Consider the following 26,544-nt stretch of genomic DNA (forward strand, 5'->3'; position numbering starts at 1 on the left):
TTTTTATCCCATGACCCTGAGATTATGATCTGAGTTGAAATCAAGAATTGGATTCTCAACTGACTGACCCAGGCACACCACGCACCTCCCTCACCCCACACTCAAGCTTAATATTTTAAAGAAATTCTCATGGGGCACCTGGGTGGCTCAGTCAGTCAAGCATCCAACCCTTAATCTCAGCTCAGGTCTTGAACTCAGGGTCATGAGTTCAAGCCCCACACTGGGCACAATGCTGGGTGTGGAGACTATGTAAAAAAAAAAAAAAAAGAAATGTTCATAAAACTTTTTGTAGTTCTGTCTTCTGCCAGTTCAGTGAAGAATTCTAAGCATCTTTTGACCAAATTCTTTCTGATAACTTAAATTTTAAGTTTTGCTTTACTGCAACATCTCATGAGAAATATTTAGAGGAAGATCCTCAGAGTCCACCAGACCACTAATGAAATTCAGATATTCAAGGATTGGCTTCTTGCAGCTATCTGTGATGAAAACTCAGAACATACAACTTAATGTTGTTCTTTTTTTTAATAATAAATCTATTTATTGGTGTTCAATTTGCCAACATACAGAATAACACCCAGTGCTCATCCCGTCAAGTGCCCCCCTCAGTGCCCATCACCCATTCACCCCCACCCCCCGCCCTCCTCCCCTTCCACCACCCCTAGTTCGTTTCCCAGAGTTAGGAGTCTTTATGTTCTGTCTCCCTTTCTGATATTTCCCACACATTTCTTCTTCCTTCCCTTATATTCCCTTTCACTATTATTTATAATCCCCAAATGAATGAGAACATATAATGTTTGTCCTTCTCCTGACTGACTTATTTCACTCAGCATAATACCCTCCAGTTCCATCCACGTTGAAGCAAATGGTGGGTATTTTCTTCATTTTCAAATAGATCAGAGGGAGCATATCTTCAGACACAAAGAAGGGCTCCAAATTCCAACTGTCCTTTAGCTGAAAAATGCTTCACTTCTAAGTGATCTTCCCAGTCATTGGTCAAGCTCTTATAAAATTCTCCATATTCTTCAATTGCAATGTCATCAGAATTTCTGATCCAAATAGGCTTTGTCTTGTTCAGTTCTTCTTCATCAATATAATTCTCCTTGATCTTTTTCTTATCACCATCCTTCCTCTCTTCCTCCTCCTCCTCAGAACTAACAACTATTTCAGGTCTGTCATCAGATTCCTTTTCTTCTTTTTCTATTTCTTCCATTTCTCTTCTTCAGCCTCATCATCAATGACTTATCACATTCCTTCTCCACAAAGAGTAATTAGATAGCCAATAAAAATTAAGATGGTTTCTTCACAATCACCTTTAATCTTCTCTCCTGAAAGTACTCAGTTTAGTCTTCCTTCACATGCAGGATAACCCATAGGTTCACCTATTTCAGTCCTAACTGGGAGGAATTGTCCTGCAGAAGACTCCCAGGCAAACAGCTATTATTGTTTGGTGATCCCGGTTACTTTCTCAGCAACCAAATAGGCACCCTATTGGCCAATCATTGAAATATGCACCAGGCTGCAAAGTTTCCATGAACACTGTGGTTCCAGACCTGGCAATAGTATGAAGCTTACTTGATCAAATCATGCCCATCCCAGGTATCCACCATAATGAGGGTTCAATCTTGGTTGTTTGGAATGAGATTCATGTGCAGCTCTTTCCTGGAATCTAGCTTACTGGAATCTGTCAAGCTTTCATATCTGATTTTGTCCAAAGCAACTGATGAATGTGAAATAAGCTCCCTCAGAAAGATCTCTTTATTTGGGTAGAAACTGTTGATATTCCAGGACATCAACTGAGCGATTTCCACCTGAAAGGTGAACATTTCAACGTTCTTTTCCATTGGCTGGTCTTGGGTCTGGGTTTCCTCAGGCATTTCAGCTCATGGACCACATGGGCTTTGTGACGACAGAGCACCAGGAAACAGAAGCCACTTAGCATTCCTTTCTAAATACTCCTGTGGGGGAACCTGGGTGGCTCAGTAATCGAGGATTTGCCATGGCGAAGGTTATGATCCTGGAATCCTGGGATCAAGTACCACATCAGGTTCCCCACAGGGAGCCTGCTTCACCCTCTGCCTATATCTCTGCCTCTCTCTGTCTCTCATGAATAAATAAATAAAATCTTAAAAAAAAAAAGTACTCCAGCAAGGTGGGAAAAAGTGTTGAAAGAGTAGGATAAAGCCGGAACAAGACTAGTCAAGTGCTAATATACTGAAGTTGACTATTGGGTACAGAGAATGTTCCCATATTATTATTTCCATTTTCTGTATATTTAAATTTTTTCAATAAAAATTAGGGAAAATAGCAAATTTAAGATTTCCTTATCTTGCTGCAGGATTCTAGCTATGTAGCAATTTTTTTTAAGAATCTTTTGTTTTGTTCTTAGTTTTTCCTCTTTTTTTTTATTGAAGCTCAATATGCCAATATATAGCCTAACACCGCCTCAGTGCCCATCACCCAGTCACACCAACCCCCACCCACCTCCCTTTCCCACCACACCTTCTTCGTTTCCCAGAGTTAGAAGTTTCTCATGTTCTGTCACCCTCACTGATATTTCCCATTCATTTTCTCTACTTTCCACTTTATTCCCTTTCACTATTTTTTATATTCCCCAAATGAATGAGACCATATAATGTTTGTCCTTCTCCGACTGACTTACTTCACTCAGCATAATACCCTCCAGTTCCATCCACGTTGAAGCAAATGGTGGGTATTTGTCATTTCTAATGGCTGAGTAATATTCCATTGTATACATAAACCACATCTTCTTTATCCATTCATCTTTCGATGGGGACACCAAGACACTTTCCACAGTTTGGCTATTGTGGACATTGCTGCTATAAACATTGGGGTGCAGGTGTCCCGGTGTTTTACTGCATCTGTATCTTTGGGATAAATCTCCAACAGTGCAATTGTTGGGTCATAGGGCAGTTCTATTTTTAACTCTTTGAAGAACCTTCACACAGTTTTCCAGAGTGACTGCACCAGTTCACATTCCCACCAACAGTGCAAGAGGGTTCCCCTTTCTCCACATCCTCTCCAACATTTGTTGTTTCCTACCTTGTTAACTTTCCCCATTCTCACTGGTGTGAGGTGGTATCGCACTGTGGTTCTGATTTGTATTTCCCTGATGACAAGGGATGAGGAGCATTTTCTCATGTGCTTGTTGGCCATGTGTATGTCTTCCTCTGTGAAATTTGTCATGTCTTTTGCCCATTTCATGATGGGATTGCTTCTTTGTTGCTGAGTTTAATAAGTTCTTTATAGATCTTGGATACTAGCCCTTTATCTGATAGGTCATTTGCAAATATCTTCTCTCATTCTGTAAGTTGTCTTTTAGTTTTGTTGACTGTTTCGTTTGCTATGCAGAAGCTTTTAATCTTAAGTCCCAATAGTTCATTTTTGCTTTTGTTTCCCTTGCCTTCATAGATGTATCTTGCAAGAAATTGCTGTGGCCAAGTTCAAAAGGGTGTGGCCTGTGTTCTCCTCTAGGATGTTGATGGATTCTTGTCTCACATTTAGATCTTTCATCCATTTTGAGTTTATCTTTGTGTATGGTATAAGAGAATGGTCTAGTTTCATTCTTATGCATGTGGATGTCCAATTTTCCCAGCACCATTTATTGAAGAGACTGTCCTTATCCAGTGGATAGTCTTTCCTGCTTTGTCGAATATTAGTTGACCATAGAGTTAAGGGCCCATTTCTGGATTCTCTCTTTTGTTCCATTGATCTGTGTGTCTGTTTTTGTGCCAGTACCACACTGTTTTGATGATCACAGCTTTATAGTACAACTTGAAATCCGGCATTGTGATGTCTCCAGCTCTGGTTTTCTTTTTCAGTATTCCCCTCGCTATTCAGGGTCTTTTCTGATTCCACACAAATCTTAAGATGATTTGTTCCAACTCTCTGAAGAAAGTCCATGGTATTGTGATAGGGATTGCATTAAATGTGTAAATTGTCCTGGGTAGCATTGACATTTTCACACTATTAATTCTGCCAATCCATGAGCAAGGAATATTTTTCCATCTCTTTGTGTCTTCCTCAATTTCTTTCAGAAGTGTTCTGTGGTTTTAGGGTATAGATCCTTTACCTCTTTGGTTAGGTTTATTCCTAGGTATCTTATATGCTTTTGGGTGCAATTGTAAATGGGACTGACTCCTTAATTTCTCTTTCTTCAGTCTCATTGTTAGTGTATAGAAATGCCACTGATTTCTGGGTATTGATTTTGTATCCTGCCACACTGCCGAATTGCTGTATGAATTCTAGCAATCTTGGGGTGGAGTCTTTTGGGTTTTCTATAGACAGTATCATGTCATCGGTGAAGAGGGAGAGTTTGACTTCTTCTTTGCCAATTTGAATGCCTTTTATTTCTTTTTGTTGCCTGATTGCTGAGGCTAGGACTTCTAGTACTATGTTAAATAGCAGTGGTGAGAGTGGACATCCCTGTGGTGTTCCTGACCTTAGGGAAAGGCTCCCAGTGCTTCCCCATTGAGAATGATATTTGCTGTGGGCTTTTTGTAGATGGCTTTTAAGATGCTGAGGAATGTTCCCTCTATCCCTACACTCTGAAGAGTTTTGGACAGGAATGGATGCTGTATTTTGTCAAATGCATTCCCTGCATCTATTGAGAGGATCATATGGTTCTTGTTTTTCCTCTTGTTGATATGACCTATCACGTTGATTGCTTTACGAGTGTTATACCAGCCTTGCATCCAGGGATAAATCCCACTTGGTCATGGTGAATAATCTTCTTAATGTACTGTTGGATCCTATTGTCTAGTATCTTGTTGAGAATTTTTGCAGCTGTGTTCACCAGAGATATTGGGTCTATAATTCTCCTTTTTGGTGGAGTCTTTGTGTGGTTTTGGAATTAAGGTGGTGCTGGCCTCATAAAACGAGTTTGAAAGTATTCCATCCCTTTCTATCTTTCAGAACAGCTTTAGTAGAATAGGTGTTGTTTCTTCTTTAAACGTTTGATAGAATTCCCCTGGGAAGCCATCTGGGCCTGGATTTTTGTGTCTTGGGAGGTTTCTTATGACTGCTTCAATTTCCTCCCTGGTTATTGGCCTGTTCAGGTTTTCTACTTCTTCCTCTTCCAGTTTTGGTAGTTTGTGGTTTTCCAGAAATGCGTCCATTTCTTCTACATTGCCTAATTTATTGGCGTTTACCTGCTCATAATATGTTTTTAAAATCATTTGTATTTCCTTGGTAGTGGTTGTGAGCTCTTTTTTTTCATTCGTGATTTTATTAATTTGAGTCTTTTCTCTTTTGTTTTTAATAAGGCTGCCTAATGGTTTACCTATCTTATTAATTCTTTCAAAGAACTAACTCCTGGTATTGTTGATCTGTTCTACAGTTCTTCTGGTCTCTAGTTCATTGAGTTCTGCTAGAATCTTTATTAACTTTATTGTTCTGCTGGGTGTAGGTTTTATTTGCTGTTCTTTCTCCAGTTCCGTTAGGTGTAAGTTTAGCTTGTGTATTTGAGTTTTTTCCAGTTTTTTGAGGGATGCTTGTATTGTGATGTATTTCCGTCTTAGGGCTGCTTTTGCTATATCCCAAAGATTTTGAACGGTTGTGTCTTCATTCTCAAGTTTCCATGAATCTTTTTAATTCTTCTCTAATCTCCTGGTTGACCCCTTCGTCTTTTAGCAGGATACTCTTTAACCTCCATGTGTTTGAGTTTCTTCCAAATTTCTTCTTGTGATTGAGTTCTAATTTCAAAGCATTATCATCTGAAAATATGCAGGGGTATCTTTTGGTATCGGTTGAGACCTGATTTGTGACCCGGTATGTGGTCTATTCTGGAGAAAGTTCCATGTGCACTTGAGAAGAATGTGTATTCAGCTGAGTTTGGATGTAAAGTTCTGTCAATATCTGTTAAATCCATCTGGTCCAGTATACCATTTAAAGCTCTCTTTCTTTGAAGTGCTTAGAAGATTTGTCATTTCCAGAAAGTTGTTGAAGTCTCCCAGTATAAGTGTATTATTATCTAAGTATGTCTTAACTTTGGTTATTAATTGATTGATATACTTGGAAGCTCCCACATTTGGGGCATAAATATTCATGATTATTATGTCCTTTTGTTGGATAGATCCTTTAAGTATGATATAGTGTCCCTCTTCATCTCTTACTACAATCTTTGGGATAAAATTTATCTGATATGAGGATTGCTACCCCCTGCTTTCTTCTGAGGACCATTTGATGGTAAATGGTTCTCCAACCTTTCATTTTCAGGCTGGAGGTGTCCTTAGGTCTAAAATGAGTCTCTTGTAGACAGCAAATAGGTATGTCTTGCTTTTTTATCCAGTCTGAAACCCTGCACCTTTTGATGGGATCATTAAGCCCGTTCACGTTCAGAGTTACTATTGAAAGATATGAATTTAGTGTCATCGTAATACCTATTCAGTCCCTGTTTTTGTGGTTTATTTCTTTGGCCTTCCTCTTTCTTTTACAGAGCTCCCCCTTAATATTTCTTGCACAGCTGGTTTGGTGGTCACATATTCTTTCAGTTTCTGCCTTTCTTGGAAGCTCTTTATCGCTCCTCCTATTCTGAATGAGAGCCTTGCTGGATAGAGTATTCTTGGCTGCATGTTCTTCTCATTTAGGACCCTGAATATATCCTGCCAGCCCTTTCTGGCCTGCCAGGTCTCTGTGGAGAGGTCTGCTGTTAACCTAATACTTCTCCCCATATAAGTTAGGGATCTCTTGTCTCTTGCTGCTTTAAGGATCTTCTCTTTATCTTTGGAATTTGCATATTTCACTATGAAATGTCGGAGTGGTGAACGTTTTTTATTGATTTTAAGAGGGGGAATCTCTCTATCTCCTGGATCTGAATGCCTGTTTCCCTCCCCAAATTAGGGAAGTTCTCAACTATGATTTGTTCAATTATGCTTTCTGGTCCTCTGTGCCTTTCAGTGCTCCCTGGAACCCCAATTAAATATAGATTTTTTCCTTCTGAGGCTGTCATTTATTTCCCTTAACCTTTCCTTTCCTCATGGTCTTTTAATTGTTTTTCTCTTTTTTTCCCCCAGCTTCCTTCCTTGCCATCAACTTATCTTCTATGTCACTCACTCTTTCTCCTACCTCATTAACCCTCGTTGTTAGGTCCTCCAGTTTGGATTGTATCTCATTAAATTGATTTTTAATTTCGGCCTGATTAGATCTAAATTCTGCAGTCATGAAGTCTCTTGAATCCTTTATGCTTTTTTCCAGAGCCACAAGTAGCTTTATAATTGTGCTTCTGAATTGGCTTTCTGACATCGAATTGTAATCCAAATTCTGTAACTCTGTGGGAGAGAGGACTGTTTCTGATTCTTTCTTTTATGGTGAGTTCTTTCTAGTCATTTTGCTCAGTGCAGAGTGGCTAAAAACAAGTTGTATTGGAAAGAGGAAGAAAAAAAAAAAAAGAAAAAAACAAACAAACAAAAAACCAAAAAGGAGGGGTATCCTCTGGTTCTATATACTATAAATCCCTCGACTTCCCCTGGAGCTTTCTAGCACTGCTCTGTCAAGAACTTGCTCTTCCCATCCTTCCAGCTGGTCTTCTCGGGGAGGGGCCTGCTGTGCTGATTCACAGGTGTGTGCACCTGGGGGAGTTGCCCTGCCCCTTGCCAGGTGCACAGCTCAGTGGGAGCTGTTTATCCTGTAAGGACCCTGTTCCCTGGCAGCCCCACTCCGTCCCAGGCACAGGGTGACGCCAGGAGTGACAACCACACTGGCGGCGGCCAGCTCTCCAGCCCTCCAGCCCTGGAGTCAGATCCCGCAGTAACTACCGCAGCTCCCAGTCCATACTGGCCTGGATGCTCCGGGGGTGGGAGTGCTGATCTGCACAGCTCGGGGGTGCCCTGCAGCAGGAGTGTCCTCGCTGTCCTGTGCCCTCCCAGCCTCTGCCTGTCCTGGGGGAACATAGGATCCTGGGCCGTGTCCCCAGGTGTCCCTGTGATCCGGGGTCTGCGCTGCTATAATCACGCTGCCAGGGGCGTAGCCCCCTCGGTGCAGAGCCACCCCCTGAGCTTCTCCCAAGGCCCCACTGGGTGTGCGCACTCCAGCCCTTTACCGAGCTGGGCCTGCAGTGTGTGGCGCGCTCTCCCCCGGGGGCGCACTTCCTCTGTTAGTGACCCCAGGAACCTGGAGGCTCCAGTGCCCCTCCTGGGATCCTGCCCAAGTGCCCTGCGAGCGTCTTTCCATCTGGGAAGAATCTGGAGCGGGTTTTTAAAGTTCCTGCTTCACCGTTACTGGGCTTTCCTGTCCTGTAGGCTATCACTGATTGGCCTTGTCCCAGCTCCTCATGGGGGCCCCTCCCCCACTTGATTCTTTTTTATTTATTTACTCTTTCCATCTTCCTACCTTGCTAGAAGTGCAAGCTCTTCTCTCTGTAGCGTTCCAGCTGTTCTCTCTTTAAATCTCAGGCTGAATTGTAGGTTTTCTGGATGATTTGAAAGTTATCTAGGTAAGTTGGTGGGGACAGGTAACTTGGGGACCCTACTCCTCCGCCATCTTGCCCTGCCCCCCCCCAAGAATCTTTTTAAACAGCACTGATGGTAGGTTCCTCAGGTATTGCAGAATTACTAGTGATCAGTTTGAAATCTTGAGACAGGTTTTTTTCTCTTATACCACCACTGCAAATAAAACTGTATTTATTTAAAAGACAAAAAAAGAACAGTGTGGTGAGATATAGCTCAAGAATTCATTAAAATCGAGACCTGAGGATAGACAGGCTATCACTATAAAAAATTTATTGAACATGGGAGGGACGCCTGGGTGGCTCGGTAGTTGGGCATCTGCCTTCAGCTCGGGGTGTGATCCCCAGGTCCTGGGATCAAGTCCTACACTGGACTCCCTGCATGGAGCCCTTTGCCTATGTCTCTGGCTCTCTCTCTCTCTTTGTCTCTCATGAGTAAATAAATAAAATCTTAAAAAAAAAAAAGAAGATGGGAGAGAAGAAAAAAAGAATATAACAGATTAGGGAGGCCATTATCAATTATCCCCTTTGCTCCAAGTTTGAAAGCAAATGAACTGAAAGACAAAGGTCAGAAGACAGTATCGTCCAAATGGAGACAAGGAGGAAGTACAAATAAATGGTTATATAGAGATAAATGTTAATAAAAAGAAAACTAGGGATACTTTAAATATTAACTAAGTGTAGAAGTATTACCTAACAGGTCTACAGATAGATGGTTTAGTTGTATTTTTATTTTCAAGACTTTATGTAGATTCGAGTTAATTCACATATAGTAGAGTATTAGTTTTGAGGTAGAATTTAGTGATTCATCAGTTGCATAGAACACCCATTGCTCAGTACGTCAAGTACCCTCCTAAATGGATATCACCCAATTACCCCTTAACCCACCCGCCACCCCTGCAGCAACCCTCAATTTGTTCCCTGCAGGTAAGAGTCTCATATAGTTTGTTTGCTTTAGTAGTGACTGACACATTCAAACACATTTGTAAAAACCGAGTACAATTTAGGAGTCTACCTTGATTCAAAAGAGAATTGTACGATATTTCCAGAGTAGTTCAGAGAGCTGTGAAAAGAGAACAGTCTAATGTAGCAGCATAGGAGAGGTCATTTAGAAGAAAAGATAGGGTAAAATGCTAAGGCCTTCATACTTTAGGGCTGATGACAAAAGATCATACTAGTAATGAGAGTTATGCATGAGCTGAGGAAATCTAGGGTTAGCTAGTACAGGAAAGGCTGCAAGAAAACTGAGAAGTAAGGGAATCCAGAAAAAATCACTAAGAATTTTGAAAGGGGGAACTGATTTATTAAAAAGAGCAAAACTTAGGGTTCTGGCTAAATTCATTATAAAATATCCTTTTATCTTATAAAGAAATAATCTTTATATCATCTATCAAAAATTGAATATCAATTTAAAGATTTATTTGAGAGAGAGTACGCCCATGCACATGAGAGCTTGCATGTGCAGGAGGGAAGAGGGAGAGAGACAATTCTGAGATCACAACCTGAGTGGAAACCAAGAGTGCGATGCTTAACCAACTGCACCCCCCAGGACCCCTGAACATCTTTTTTTTTTTTTCTAAAGGTTTTATTTATTTATTCATGAGAGACACACACAGAGAGGCGGAGACATTGGCAGAGGGAGAAGCAGGCTCCCCACAGGGAGCCTGATGTGGGACTCAATCCCAAGACTCCAGGATCATGCCCTGAGCCAAAGGCAGACGTTCAACCGCTGAGCCACCCAGGCGTCCCTGAACATCAGTTTAAAACCAATGATTCCTTTAAAGGGCTAGCCTCTGATTATGTATCTTCTCCTTACACACTTAGCCGTTTTATTGGGGGTCAGTAAGAAGTCATTATGCCAAAAGGAAGGTAAGCATAATTCAGGCCATATAAAGTCAGCCCCAGATTCTAAAGCACCCTCAACCAGAGTACATTGTGATGCATTAAATATGCAGGAGGCATAAGTTAGGAAGCCAAGAAAAGAGTCAAGGGCTGCCTCACTGAAATACAGACTATGGAATTAAAATAAAAACTCTTTTAAAAAACTTAAAAAGAAGAAATACAGACCAGAACATAAAAACCTATTTGTTTTTGGAAAGTGAAGAGTTCTGAGGACTAGGATGTGGTTATAAGCAGGTAGGAGAAACATTTTAGTTAACAGTATAAAAGATAAAATAGAAGGAAAAGAGAGACTTAGCTCCAAGGGTCTCCAATTCTTCCATTAAAAGGTACTAAAGTTATCTTCAAGCTTTATTCCATAGAGTCCTGGTTAAATTGTGGCCAAAATAGTCAAGAGAACCTACAGAAAGGACTACAGAGCTGTACCCTGCCTCACCTGGAAGCATCTCCTCAGGGCCAAGTAGAGAAAGTGAAGTGGCATGCTCCAGGCCACACTGATGCTAACATATCCTTTATGGGCTCATCTGAATGAAAGTCAAACAGATTTCCTAGGATCTGTGCAACCCAGGAATTGGCAGCTCCAGCTGTACTGCCTTCCTAATTCCCCATGTTTTGGGAAACCTAAGTTGGGGCTAAGAATAACTATTAAAAAGATCTATAATTTCATGAGCATCAGGCTCTCTCTCAAATAAGCCAACTGGTAGAGAAACCTGGATAATGAGAAAGCTTAGGCAAAGGACAATGACTGCCAGAATACATTACCAGAATACATAATACACATTTCATCAACTTAACACAAACTAGTTTACTAGAATTCCAAATATCAGGAATTCACAAAGAGAGCACATTCATCCTAGAGACTACACAGCTATGAATTGAAGGTTCTAGGGCACACAGTATTTTGTGCTTTTCTACTATTTCTACCAATTATAGTTATATCTATAATTTCAGCAAGTTCCTTTGCTCTATGTTAGTATTAAATTCTTTTAGATACTAATAAATGTCCCATGACAATATCAAATCTTCTAGAACTTAACAAGATCATTTAACGTGTTAATCACCCCACTTAATTTTGATTCAGATAAAATGTTTAAATATGAGTAATATCAGATTATATCATTAAACTGAAAATAAAAGGGTAAATAGAAAATAGCAATATATTCAGGGTTTTACATCACTGGGTTAAAGTCAGAAAAAATGTTTTTTATCCTTGTGATAAAAAATAGGAACCCAATTAGTAAAACATATCTCAAAAATGACAACAGGGCTAGAAAAAGTTATTCTATGAAACTGAAGTTAATGAAATCACGTAACAAATAGTATTATTTTTAATCCATCCTGCAGTGATTTGAAGGCAGCTTCCTTAACGTGATTAAAGCATATTTACCACGACCAACATGGGTAGAAACAACTCAGAGGTATTCATGTTCAGTGGTTTAAAAAAAGGGAGACAAATTTTCACCATAAGAGACTTACAAAAACACTTTCTAAAGCAGAATATTTCAGGTAATTCACTCTCTCATCCTTAATTACCATGAAAAGGAATTCCCACAGTCCAATTAGCCTAAGCAATTAATACTTCTACTACTACTAGCTAGTGATAAAATTTCCAAGAGAAAATGCTAAGCATTGTTTATACCGAGCTTACACCTGATTACTCAGTTAATCGTTATAGAATTTAATGAGGCTCAGAAAGATAACAATAAATTATAAACTGTCTGGTACATCATGCAAAATAGCTTACCTTGTAGTTTTTTCAATACAGCCACCTCCATTTTCAGAACTTGTTTTGGTTGTTGAGCTGATTCTACCTTCAGTGCAACATTTTCCCTGGTAAGCATGTCCAAGGCATCGTAAATTTCTCCAAAGCCCCCACCCCCAATCTTCCTCAACTGCACAGGAAATAAGAACACACACATATATAATTACTAGAACATTCTAATTGGAAACCAATTCATTTCTTATATTAAGAAAACTATGTGTAATTTTACTATCCCTATTTAAGGATAAAAGATTTCAATATTGTTAATTACACATATGCCAAGAGGAAAATAAATGCCTAGAAAGAGCATCAAAATCTTTTCCCACAGTTTTGTCTACAAAAGGTAATGAAATTATTTCAGCCACAAACAATTTCAAAATTTAGTCTACACCCGGCATCAAAAATGTCACAAAAAAAAGCACAGTATCTGAATGTTTCACTTCCCTGCATAATGACCAAGAATGAAATACGTTATTTTAACTCTAAAAGCAATCATTTGAAGACTTTTTAAACCATAAAATCTTTTCACCAATTGAAATCTTATCTGGAACCCAGCTGAGATGTGTATGTGGGGAGGTTGGAGGTGGGAGTGGGGCAACCAGAACCCAATTGTCTCACTACCATTTACCCTCCTCTTTGAGGCATCACGCCAGCTCCACAGAAAAGACAGAAAGCTCCTGTTCTAAGCTATCCCAGAGTTTGCTATATAACTATATACTCAATAATGTGCTCAAATGCTAACCTCTAATCAAATAAAACACTTTCAACCAACACTTAATAGCCTTCCTGATAAAATGTGTCAGCTTAACTGGGGAATACCAGGATCTTTGTCTTAGTATTATAAGCAAGTTCTCAAGTGTTAGTGACAACAGAACCTAGAGCTATGAGCACCAAGGTGCTCATACTTATTGAAGTATATCTTCAAGTTAGACACAGCATGGAATTAGCCTTCTTCCATTTCCTGAAGGTCTTCTCTTTTCCATGTTATCAAACACCTAGGATATGATACGATGCAGGAAGTCATCAATGGAGGTACAGGGTCCTAAATCCTCACCACCCCAGAGGATTCATTTGAAGTTCTACTTCTTTCTACATTGGGTCTGTACTGATTACTGCCTCCAAGCTGATTTCTCTATCTTCTGAATTTCTATAGGAGTTATTTGTTTCATCATTTAATTAATCATTTTCCTAGGCTAACCACCTCAGATATCACTTGTATTATCACAATCTACTGGTTTTTTTTTTAACTTTCCACTATCAATGTCCTAGCCCCCTACAGTGAAACTAAGTTTCTTCAGAGAGCCAATCCTTTCTATTTTTTTGTTTCCACTTAGCAGGTGGCTAAGTGGTAACTACAGAATTATTGCTAAATAACTATTCAATGCTTTGTATATAAGAACCATAATCCTTTATTCCAGTTGGGTGATGGGAAGAGATACCATGAGGAACTCCAGTATTAGCTCAGGATTAAAAATAAAGCTCCAGAACTTCATTTATTTTTTTGTCGGGCCCTGATTTTTACTTATGATTCTTAACATTTGTCCATTAAACAAAATCTAGCGTAACTTTAAAAACTCGTTAACAGTACAAAAGGGATATCTAATTATGGACTGTGGTGAAATGTTTTACCTTACAAAAAAAACCTTATCAAATGATAGAACCAAAAATCTACATCAAAGTAATAATTTTGCTCCTTGGTCTATTCCTGTCATTTCATCAATAGTGGAACATTAACATTTTGTATTGAGCTTGACAAAGCACTAAGATATCATAAATGTTTAAGATGCAAAGAGCTAGAGACAGTTTAGTATATTGGGGGGGTGTGCAGATTAGGGAAAGAATAGAGGCAAGACCTGTGGCAGACTTTCTTTCCCAAAGATGATCACAACAATATCATTCATCCCTTTTGCTCTTCCTCAGTGTAACCTTACCACTCACCCGTCAAGACACAGAGTCCATTCCCCACCAGCTTAAATCTGGGTAGATCTTGCAACTGCTTTGTCCAACTGAACATGGCACAGTAATACTGCACCAGCCTTGAGAAGTCCTTTACCAGCCTTGTAGCTTCTGTTTTCTGTCTCTAAAAAGCCAGCTAACATGTAAAAAGTGTGACCATCCTGAGAAGCCACAGACCTGTAGAAAGGGTCCTAGCAAATAAGCTACAGGGATGAAGCAAGGTGGGTAAGGAAATGAAGGACCTCCAAGTCAACAAACAAGCCATTTGTGAGTGGATCCTCTAACCCACACAATCCTGCAAGTGCCACATGGTTAAGAGACAAGCCACCCAGGCAAACTTTTCTCAGATTCCTAATCCACAAAATCATAAGCAAATTAAAAATTGTTTTAAGCCTCTAAGTTTTGAGGTAATTTGTTCATAATGGTAGATAAGCAAAACACCATCTGTAACAATGAGCATGTGATTTCTTACTAAAATTCCACTATGTCTCCCAAATTTGGAGGACATGTTCCATATATATATTCGTTCTAATTATCAGGACACAGCAATTAGTCACCTTTTGAGATGTCTACTGAAAACAGCCAAACTTTATCACAGCACTTAATACAAAGCACTCACCAAAGCAACACTCATTCCTGACTTACATAAAAGATTACTAATTGCTGGAATTTCTCTATACTAATCCAATATGACAACATGGTTCTTTTCTTGTATTTACCAAGTAAATTTTCAAAGAACTACTGATTTGCCTACTTGGTAAAATCCTGTATCCCAGACACAACATTTGTATTCTAAAGGAAGAATCTTCTTTTTTCAATCTGTAATAGATTACAGAAACCACAAAATAACTTTGCTAAACTTTCTAATGGAATAAAACTTTGACTAATAAAAGAATGGGTAGCAATAAAATATATATTTACATCTAAGACAAACATTGGTCCTTTAAGAGCAGGAAAGACGGAAGATTCCAAATCTAGGGCAAGTCTTCAGAAGACTATTAGGATCATGTTGAAAAGACTCAAGAGACAACGTGAAGGGTGTTCCCCAGTCAAATGAAACAATCTGGGGATCAATAAGGATAATAACTACAACTGAATGAAAGACATGAAATATGTTTAAATCCATGAATTCTTAATTGTGTATATTTTAAAATATCATTGGTCACTTTCAGAAAATGCTAGGGAGCCAATTCATTATTCTGAAAACTGGTAAATTAAGAAAAAGAATTAAGTATTTATTCTGTTTTCCTAATCAAAATGATCTCAGGGTAATCAAATAGCTGATGACAGGAAATTTTTCTTTGTAGATGTACTTCAACTAAAATGATGAAGGAATGACAGAATGTCACAATCTGCAATTAATAGACCGAGAAAATGATGATTAATAGTGCTAAAATGTTAATGGGCAACAAGACACACAATGTCTTAATGGGCAATAAGACATTATGTGCCTCCTACTGACAGTTCACGATAATGCCTTTATGAAAATAATGCCATCTCAATAAACAAACCTGAACTCAGATTTAATCAAGCCTCAATAAATAGTAATTTACATAAAATACATGAAACAAAGAAACACATTAATACCATATACAAGAATTCAGAAAAATCCAAACTATGGTAAGTAAACTGTACAGGCAAATGACCTACTTTTTTCAATTAAAAAAAACTGTAAAGAAAAAAAGAAAGATGAAAGAAATCTAGAAATTAAAAGAAACTTATGTAATGTCAACCAACTGCAATACCCAGGCTTTATTTGGATTTGATTCAAATCATTAAAAATAATTTACAACAGGAGAAATGTGAAAGTTGAAAGGATACTTAATGATATTTAAAATCTTTTTCTTTTTTAGGTACAATAATATTATGATTACATTTTTAAAAGAATTTTTATCCTTTAGAGATATATAACTGAAGCACATACAGAAGATATGATTTGCTTCAAATATTCTGGGAGGGAGGTTAAAGAGATAAAATAAGGTGCCTATAAAATAACTATTTAAGCTGGACATGAGTATAAAAGGTTCATTAAATCAGTCTCCCTATTTTATGTATGCTTACAATTTTCCTTAATAAAAAGTTCAAAATTTTAAAACAGAGAAGCTCATTGTACTGTGTTTTTAATTTGTCTTTCCCTAAGTACAGTTTTATCTACCTTACTCAATATTAGCTATTAGAGGTTAGAAAAATTTACTACTACATAAATCAAGAATTATGGTATAAACAGAATTTAATCACAGGAAAATAAATGAAAACATGCTTTAGGCATGTAAGTAATGTATGTATTATTTTCTATGGAAATGCTAGTTTTATCAAGATTCCAAAAATTACCCCGATATGTTCTCTGTCTCTAAGATGTGTACCTACCACTTTCCATCTTTCTTTGACCAGGATTCCAACACTGAGAATATCCGGCTGCTCTCCTCCTCCACTCATTGCAATTCACTGATGTGATAAAACGGCTACACAGGCATCCAGCCTCCCAAGGATGGTTTCCATTTAACCTAAAGCAAAAAACAAAACAAACAAACAAACAAAAAAAAAAACCACCAGCAGCATATCAGGGCTAAATAAGCAATACAAACATACTAGGACCAGGTAGCACTACTAATTCTATACATTAATTAGGTTGTTTTGTTGGGAAGGGGGTAAAAACCCCACAAAACTCACTTTCACTCACTTTTCTGTTTAGTACATATTAAAAATTCAAAAAGTACTTACTTTTCCATTACAGATGCCCGTGAAGTAGTTAAACATTACAAAGACACTGGGTTACAACACATATAATTTCAATCACTGTGATTGCTAGACCATAGAGCAAGCATGCTGTCAATGGCAATTGATCAAGACAGACCACTGTCCTAACTACAACATACTGCTTAAGAAAAAGACATGGTACCTAATTTATTTACAACAGCTTACAGTTTAATAGGTTGTAACTTAGAGCTTAACATCATTTAGAGCTAATAAAATTTTAATGTAACTTAATGTACATAACGCATCCAAAGTGCATAGAAAATAAACATAAGCCTTAGAAAAGGGCAGCTGATCAATTCCAATACAATATTTTAATAAAAATAAGATAGTAATATGAACAGCATATCTATAAAAAATGAAAATACAGCAGAAAAATCTGGCCTAAAGGAGATGAAAACTGTAACTTTATGTTACAGAACAAACTGAAAGAAACTTTTTAAAAAATTTTAAAAGAACATAAATTGTAATTAGAAAAGCCCTTAAAAGAGAAAGCTAGACAACAGGAAAACAAAAAAAAGGAATCTGAGCTGACTCAGAAAAGGATCAGAAATGAAAGCTCAACTAGAAGAGAGAGACATGAGAGAAGACACCATACAAATAAGGGAGGAAAAAAAGAAAATAAAAATAAATTTTAAGAAATGTAAAAGTGATTAAATAAAAGGCAAAGTAAATACAAAACAGATATTATAAGAGGCCCTATGCTATGAAATAGAACAAAGACTAGCCACTATAATTCAAAATATTTTTGGAAATTTTTTAAAAGGCTAAATCTGCATATTAAAATAGTATACCACATACTTGGAAAAACAACTCAGAAGATCAACATCAACACACAGTCTCAAAAAAACAAAAACAAAAACCACACAGTCTCATAAAACTACTGGGTTTTAAGGGGAAAAAAATTTCATTGGCATCTGTGCAGATAGTCCAAATTACTTATAAGGGAAAGAAAAAAGACAGTGGCACTGACCAACAACAGACACTGGCACAAACTTTTTACACCAGCAGACAATGAAATTATATATTTAAATACCCAAGGAAATAAAATGTAAGCCAAGGATGTTCTACACAGTCAAATCGACTTTCAAGGCTAAAAAATTAAACAACTCTAACGCTGTTCCCAAGAAATGCCTCCAGGAATAAACTACATAACAGGTATCAGACAATCAAGAAATTATGATAGAAGATCCGGCATGAGGACGGCCTGAAAAGGCCTAAAAGCAATAATAACCCAGTAGCAATGAATACCCTTCCCTTCAGATTGTGGACTTTAAACATCATCCCCCATTAAAAGAAATTAGGGCTCCTTGGAGAAATGGCTTATTCCAGGTCTGACACAGGAAATTGTACACAAAGAACTTGGGACATCTTGTCAAATCAGAAAGCAAAATGTTAACAATACTACTATAGGCAACTCAAAAGGAAACCAGAGACAGGTAAAAGGATTCTCATTTGACAAATTTCTCATTTGAGCATACACAAGAATGGTGACTGCAGTGATTGGAAAATATCAAAAATATAAACACCTATGAGTTCATAATGACATTCAAAAAAAATTCCTTTTTAGTCAACCTTTGGAGGTTGGTAAGGTAGAGCTCATTATTTTGAACACTGATAAAGAAACAAAGAATCATGGATTTATCACACCTTTCTGGTAGGAACAGTATTCTGGGGAAATCAAGGAGATGATTTTTTTCCTCAGAGAATAATCATAGCTATTAAATGTTAGAAGAATTGATAGAATTAGAAAATCACTATTTGAGGCACCTGGGTGGCTCAGTGGTTGAGCATCTGCCTTCAGCTCAGGGTGTGATCCTGGAGACCCAGGATCGAGTCCTGCATCAGGGTCCCCACAAGGAGCCTGCTTCTCCCTCTGCCTATGTCTCTGCCTCTCTCTGTGTGTCACTCATGAATAAATAAATAAAATCTTAAAAAAAAAAAAAAAAAAGGAAGGAACGAAGAAACAAAGGAAAATCACTATTTCCCAGGGCGCCTAGGTGGCTCAGCTGGTTAAGTGACCAAGTCTTGATTTCAGTTCAGGTCATGATCTCAGGGTCGTGTGTGAGATCTGGCCCCAAGATGGTCTCCATGCAGGGCATGCAGCCTGCTTGAGATTCTCTCTCTCCCTCTGTTCCACCCTATCTGCCCCTTTAAAAAAGGAAAGAAAAGAAAGAAAAGAAAGAAAAGAAAGAAAAGAAAGGAAGAAAGGAAGAAAGGAAGAAAGGAAGAAAGGAAGAAAGGAAGAAGGAAGAAAGGAAGAAAGGAAGAAGGAAGAAAGGAAGAAAGGAAGAAAGAAAGAAAGAAAGAAAGAAAGAGAGAAAAGAAGTCTTGCCTGTGAAGCAGAGATTATAACTGGGTAGCTTGAAGAGGACACACTGTATTTTACTGTGTGAAAAATACTCTCTTTGAACAGAGAATTGCTATTTGAAATGCTGCTTTGAATATTATTAGGCACATACATACAAGGTGGTATATACATACAATGGAATATTATTTAGCCTTTAAAAAGGAAATCCTGACATGCTACAACATGAATGACCTTGAGAACATTATGCTGAGTGAAATAAGCTGTTCACTAAAGGGCAAATACTCCATGAGTCTACTTATATGAAGTATTTAGAGTAGTCAAGATGATGGAAACAAAAAGGAGAATGGCAGTTACTAGGGGCAAGAAGGAGGGAAAAGCAGGGAGCTGATGTTCAATGGGAACAGAATTTCAGTTTTGCAAGATGAAAGAGTTCTGGATATCTCTTTTACAACAATGTGAATATACTTAACACTAGTGATCTGTACACTTAAAAATGATTAAGATGGCAAACATTATATTATGTGTTCTTCACCACAGGAAAGAAGGAAGGAGAAAAAAGGGAAGGGAAAGGGGGGAAGGGGGGAAAGGGGGGAAAGGAGGGAAAGGGGAGAAAGGGGGAAAGGAGGGAAAGGGGGAAAGGGAGGGAAGGGAAAGGGGGAAGGGAAGGGAAGGGAAGGGAAGGGAAGGGAGGGAAGGGAAGGGAAGGGAAGGGAAGGGAAGGGAAGGGAAGGAAGGGAAGTATGGGTCCATGGTGGGGAAACTAACATTCAGCATGATAATATACATCTAAACTCTAAAACAGCAATTACACTCCAAGGAATCTATACCCAACACATCATGACGAAAAATGTGTAATGGCTTTTTCACAAGGTTTTTCACTAAAACACTACTTACAATCACAAGACTAGGAAAAAAAAAAAAAACTAACAGTCCATTAATAGATTAGGTGAATATAAAATGGCCCATCTATGTAATGGAGTACTAGTTCAGGAATAAGAGATACTGTTACAGTGATTTTCAGATACACTTTTTTTTTAAATAATTAGAATTTATTTATTTATTAAGATTTTATCTATTTATTCATGAAAGACACAGAGAGAGAGGCAGAGAGGGAGGCAGAGAGGCTCCCCTCAGGAAGCCTGATGTGAGACCAGGACCCCAGAATCACAACCTGAGCTGAAGGGGACACCCCACCACTGAGCCACCCAGGCATCCCTTCAGGGTATACTGTTAAGTGAAAAAGAGCAAGATGTATTAAAGTGTTTACAACATGCTAACTTTTGTGTAAAAGAAAGGTCAATGTTAAATTAACTTATTTCCTTTTATTTAAAAAAAAAAAAAAGAAAAGCCAAAACTTGATGAAAATTATTCTCTATAGTAGAGATCAGTGTGTTTTGTTGGTAAAGGGCCAGATAGTAAATATTTCAGGTTTTTCAAGCCAAATAATCTTTGTCATAGCTATTCAACTCTGCCGTTACAACACAAAAGAAGCTATAGATGATATGTAAACAAATGAGTATGGTGGTGACAAAATATTATTTACAAAAAGAGCTAGGTAGCCAAATCTGGCCTGCAAACTGTTGTTTGCCAACTTTTTCTCAAAAGAAAGGAGAAAATAGGACAGAAGGGATAAGACTTCTGTGAATCTGTTTTGTAATATAGTTTTGCTTTTTAACAAAATCACCGGGGCACCTGGGTGGCTCAGTCTGTTAAATGCCTAACTAACTCTTATTTTGTCTCAGATTATAATCTCAGGGCCGTGAGATGAAGCCCCACATTGGGCTCTGTGCTGAGCATGGAGCCTGCTTTAAGATTCTCTCTAACCTTTTCCTTCTGCCCCTCAGGTTCTCTCTAACCTTTTCCTTCTGCCCCTCTCCCTGCCACCATCACCCTCCCTTGACACCATACTCGTGCATACACTCTCTCTTTAAAATAAATAAATAAATAATAAATAAATAAATCTTTTAAAAACAAATAAAGATAAAATCATTGTTTTACATGGAAAAAATAATTCTTATATTCTCAATTCAAAAAAAGACCATTCCAACAGTAATCATCAGAGCCGGCTTTAAACTCATCCCAGTCTATCAGTAATAGCTACAAATGAGTGACCACACTTCAGAAAGTCAACCCATCAGTAGTAACAGTGACACTCCATAATCACATCTGCATAACAAAGTTCAATCACTTCCTAAACACTCTCACTTTACCAACCCCTGAACTTGAAGCCACAGCTCTCCCTTGCACAGAGAGAAATAAATTTAGCATTCAGTTCAGATAGTGAGTGAAGGCCTCTTCCTTCAAGACAATTAAAAGACAAAATTAAATCTAAAAAGGAAAAAAAGTGCCAAATACCAAAAATGGGGTGGAGGGCAACCACTAAATATTTAAAACAAACTGAAACCAGTAACCCACTGCATACCAAGTTTGTGGCATAATTACTCAGAAAATAATACAAGTGGCTTTGAAATACAGTATTTTAATTGTACATTCCTAGTGGGACATATCTAAAGGAATAAAAGAACCACAAAGAAATGTTAAAACTGCAATTTAGTAGTGGTGCACCAGGGTGACTCAGTCAGTTAAGTGACTGTCTCTTGGTTTCAACGCAGGTCATGATTTTATTGGTTGTGAGATTGAGCTGCACATCAGACTCTACATTCAGCTCCGAGTCTGCTTAAGATTTTCTCCTTCTGTCCCTTCCCCCCTCATGCATGCACAAAAGTGCGCTCGCTCTCTCTCTCTCTCTCGCTCTCTCTCGCAAATAAATCTTTTTTTAAAAAACTGCATTTAGTAGTTACACTGTTAGAAGTAATATCAATTGTTATTTTTAAACTATTATAGGTATACTACAGGACACAGCAAATAAGTGATTACATTAAGCCACCAGGTATCAACATTTTCAGCATCAAGAAATATAAATATAAAAGTCAAAGATGTAAAATTTCTGAAATCTTACAATGAAGAAAATATGAGAAAAAAAAGTCATGACCTTTATTTAAATGTGTACTTCACAACTAACCATTGGGAAGTCCTAGAAGCAATGCAGGGCTTAGCACTAGCATTAAGCATCCCTCAATATCCAGGTTGAGGTTACCAAATACCATTTCCCTCAAAAAAAGGGGGGGGAGGGGTAGTGAAAGCTCCTTGGACAAATGACTAGATCTAAAACTAGGGCAGGATATATATAAAAGATATACCTAGAAGCTGGTATGAAAAGTTGGGTTGACTTAGAACTTAATAATAGATGGATGAGACTAGTAAAACTTAGACTCACTGCTCAATATTATCATCTCTAAAAGAGCTGACATTAAACAGCATACACCTACTTTGAAAACTGAATCAAGGTTCAGACCTACTCCCCAGGTCTCAAACTGGCTACTCAGTGGTACACATTTGGGACAGATATGAATATAATTTCAAAGGTTTTGAAAACTGAACTAATATTAAAACCAAAATACATGGAAGGTAGTCAGAACTTGCAACCTGAAGATAACTGCATAGCTAAAAATTTAAAATATCAACATTCTTCACAGAATTTTTTAAAAACTTAAGTATCATAAGTTTTTAAATGTTGAGGATTCAAGCCAAAATTATCAAACATAAAAAGAACCAGGAAAATCCCAAATTACATGTGAAAGGAAAATCAACAGATGCAAATAATAAGATGACACAGATTTAGGACCCATCAGACACTTTAAAATAGTTATAATAAAATGCTCCAAGAAGTGAAGGTGAACATCCTAGAAATGAATAGAAAGATACATGAAGTCTCAGTAAAGAAAGAGAAGACATGAACAAATGGAAATTTTAGAAGTAAAAACACAGTAAGAAAAATTCTAAACGTTACTGGATGGAGTCAATAGAAGAATGGATGTGTCAGAGGAAAGCATCAGTAAACGTGAAAACAGAAAATATTTTTATAAATGAACACAGACCCCAAGGATGAGTGAGACAATGCACATGAAACAAACACCATAAGAGACCAACCATGTCATATCTTGGGTCAAAAAAAAACCTTAACAAATTTTAACGAAATCATAGATAGTATGCTCTCTGCTCATTAAGGTATTAAGTTAAATATCAGTGGCAGCAAGGTAACAGGAAACTCTACGAACACTTGGAAATATAAGAATATCAGGGCCAGTTCCTGCTTTTACAAAGAAGATAATAAAATAAAGGAAATCTTTCAACTTCAAATTTGTGGGCCCTATTTCTGGGCTCTCAGGGAAGCTATACTTAAACCATTATTAGAGTCAGCAAAACTTCAAACTTGGGTTCAGTTTCTTTCCTGAATGCACAATGCATATGTGCTTTATTTATAAATAATCTGAAAGGGAGCAGTTCAAATATAAAGATAAGAGTAAAACTCCCTGGTCCCATTAGACTGAAGTCATATAGCCCTGCTCATACTAAAAGCTTAAGATAAGGTCTATAATTTCCTGATATGTCTTTTGTCTAATAATTTACAACTCTTTATAGATATTTTAAAAGTATACAAACCTACACAAAATTTTTCTTCTTCAGAGCATTCTTTTCTTTTAAAAAAAAAAAAGATTTATTTTATTTATTCATGAGAGACATACACAGAGAGAGAGAGGCAGACACACAAGCAGAGGGAGAAGCAGGCTCCACGCAGGGAACCTGACGTGGGACTCGATCCCAGGTCTCCAGGATCACACTCCAGGCTGCAGGCAGCGCCAAACCGCTGCACCATCAGGGCTGCCCAGAGCATTCTTTTCTTTGGGAATACGGTGTATCCTAGGCAGCCATCCTAACTTAAGCTTCAATGAAACTCTTTTTTAGAGATTCTAAAAGATGTGTTTATTTTGCATTGACATTTTCTTGGAACAAAGTCATGCCCATTCATTTATGCGTTGTCTATAGCTGCTTTCATACTACTAGGGCTGAATTAAGTGATTGCAACATAGTATGGTACTCAGACCTATCATATTTACTATTTGAACCTTCAAGAAAAAGTATAGCAATGCCTGTATTAAGTAACCCGAAGATTAAAGAGAAAGCCTCTAGAAATATTAAAATATTTTTAAAACTAACTGTTTTAAAGGTTTATTTATTTGAGAATAAGAAAGAGAGGGAGCACAAGCAGGGGGAGAGGTAGAGGAAGAGGGAAAAGCAGACTCAGGTCTCAATCCCAGGCCCGTGGGATCACCTGAGCCGGAGGCAGATACTTAACTGAGTCACCGAGGCACCCCTCATTATGAATGTTTTTAATGCTATTATCTTCCCTCTGATCACTGCCTTAGCTGCATCCTGCACATTTCTATATGTTGTATTTTAATTTTTGTTCAATTGAAAATATTTTGTAGTCCCTGGGTGGCTCAGTTGCTCAAGCCTCTATCTTCAGCTCAGGTCATAATCCCAGAGTCCTGGGATCCAGTCCCACAGTGGGCTCCCTGCTCAATGGGGAGTCTGCTTCTCCCTCTCACACTTCCCCTGCTTGTGCTCTCTGTCAAATAAATGAATAAAATATTTCTTAAACATTTTAAAAATAAAAAGCCAAAGACGATACAAGAAAATAACAAAGCAATCTTTCTCATGAACACAGATACAAAAATTCTCAACAAGGGCAGCCGGGGTGCCTCACCAGTTTAGCACCGCCTTCAGCCTAGGGCGTGGTCCTAGGGACGTGGGATCGAGTCTCACATTGGGCTACCTGCATGGAGCCTGCTTCTCCCTCTGCCTGTGTCTCTGCCTCTCTCTCTCCCTCTCTCTCTGTGTCTCTCATGAATAAATAAATAAAATCTTTTAAAAAATTCTCAACAAAATATTAGCAAATTAAATCCAGCAATATATAAAAAGAAGACACTCTAACCCCATGTAATTTTATCTTAATTTTTTAAATATTTTTTATTTATTTATTCATGAGAGACACAGAGAGAGAGGCAGAGACAGGCAGAGAGAGAAGCAGGGAGCCTGAAGCATCAAGCCAACTTGATCCCAGGACTCCAGGATCACACCTTGAGCTGAAGGCAGATGCTCAACCACTGAGCCACTCAGGCGTCCCTAACCCCATGTGATTTATCCTAAGGGTGAAAAACTGGTTCAGTATCAAAAATCAATTCATATATCCATCAGAGTAATAGTCTAAAAAAGAATCCACCATTTGATGCAAAAGAAGCATCTGACAAAACTGAAGAGTCACTCATGATAAAAACTCTCAGTAAACTAGGAATAGAAGGGAATTTTCCTTTTTTTTAAAGATGTATTTATTTGGGCATCCCAGTAGCACAGCAGTTTAGTGCCGCCTGCAGCCCAGGATGTGATCCTGGAGACCCCAGATGGAGTCCCACGTCGGGCTCCCTGCATGGAGCCTGCTTCTCCCTCTGCCTGTGTCTCTGCCTCTCTCCCTGTGTCTCTCATGAAGAAATAAATAAAATCTTTTTTTAAAAAAGTTCTATTTATTTATTTTAGAGGGAGAAAGACTGTGTGCTTGGGGAAAGGGGGGGTACCAGAGGGGGAGAGAGAGAAATCTCAAGCAGACTCCTCACTGGGCAAGGAGCCAACTCAGGGCTTAATCTCACAACCCTGAGATCATGACCTGAGCCAAAATGAAAAGTGTAATGCTCAGCCAACTGAACCACCCAGGCACCCTTGGAAGGGAATTTTCTTAATCTGATAAAGGGCATCTTTAACAAAATTCCAGGTGAAATCTGAGCAAAAAGCCCTATACAGGCCAGCTGATTGTAAATTTATGTTGACAGGCAAAGGAACTAAAATACCCCAAACATTTTTGAATAGTAATAAAGTTGGAGGAATCAGACTGTATGATTTTAGGACTTAACTATATAAGGTTACAGTAATCAAGCCAGTGTGTTCCTGGCAAGGAATAGACATATAAAGGGAGAAATTAATTATAAGAGAGTCCAGAAATAGACCCACATAAATATGACCAATTTTTATTTTTTTATTTTTTTATTTTTTTTGAGAGAAAGAGCATGAGTGTGGGGAGGAGCAGAGGGAAAGGGAGAGAGAGAAGCCAAATCAGACTCCTGGCTGAATGCTGAACCTGAGGCAGGGCTCGATCTCTGCCCCTGAGATCATGACCTGAGCTGAAACTAAGAGTCAGACACTTACCTGACTATGCCAACCTGGCCAATTAAATTTTTAACTTTTTAACCATTTAGATATAATTCATATACCATAGGGGCACCTGGGTGGCTCACGTCATGATCCCAGGGTCGTGGGATCGAGTCCTGAATCAGGCTCCTTGAGGGGAGCCTGCTTCCCCTTCTGCCTATGTCTCTGCCTCTTTGTGTCCCTCATGAATTAATACAATCTTAAAAAAAAAAAATTCACATACCATAAAATCCATCCTTTTAAAATACACAATTCAATGGTCTGTAGAATATTCATTCATAAGGTTGTGTAATTATCACC

At 38.2% G+C, this 26,544-nt stretch overlaps 1 protein-coding gene and 1 pseudogene across 1 annotated transcript in view; both read right to left on the minus strand.

Moving 5' to 3' along the window:
* Positions 1-16,529, minus strand: part of TTBK2 (tau tubulin kinase 2) — a 138,418-nt gene extending 121,889 nt beyond the window's left edge. The window contains exons 1-2 of the mRNA XM_049104324.1: positions 16,446-16,529; positions 12,105-12,252 (exon numbers count right to left, since the gene is read on the minus strand). Of these exons, the coding sequence (XP_048960281.1) occupies positions 12,105-12,252; positions 16,446-16,514 (217 nt within the window). The 5' untranslated portion in view covers positions 16,515-16,529. The remainder of the gene's footprint in view (positions 1-12,104; positions 12,253-16,445) is intronic.
* LOC125754065 (heat shock protein HSP 90-alpha-like) lies at positions 663-8,319 on the minus strand (annotated as a pseudogene).
* Positions 16,530-26,544: the final 10,015 nt, after the last annotated feature.

This window comes from Canis lupus, chromosome 30, assembly GCF_003254725.2.
Source record: "Canis lupus dingo isolate Sandy chromosome 30, ASM325472v2, whole genome shotgun sequence".
NCBI lineage: Eukaryota > Metazoa > Chordata > Mammalia > Carnivora > Canidae > Canis > Canis lupus.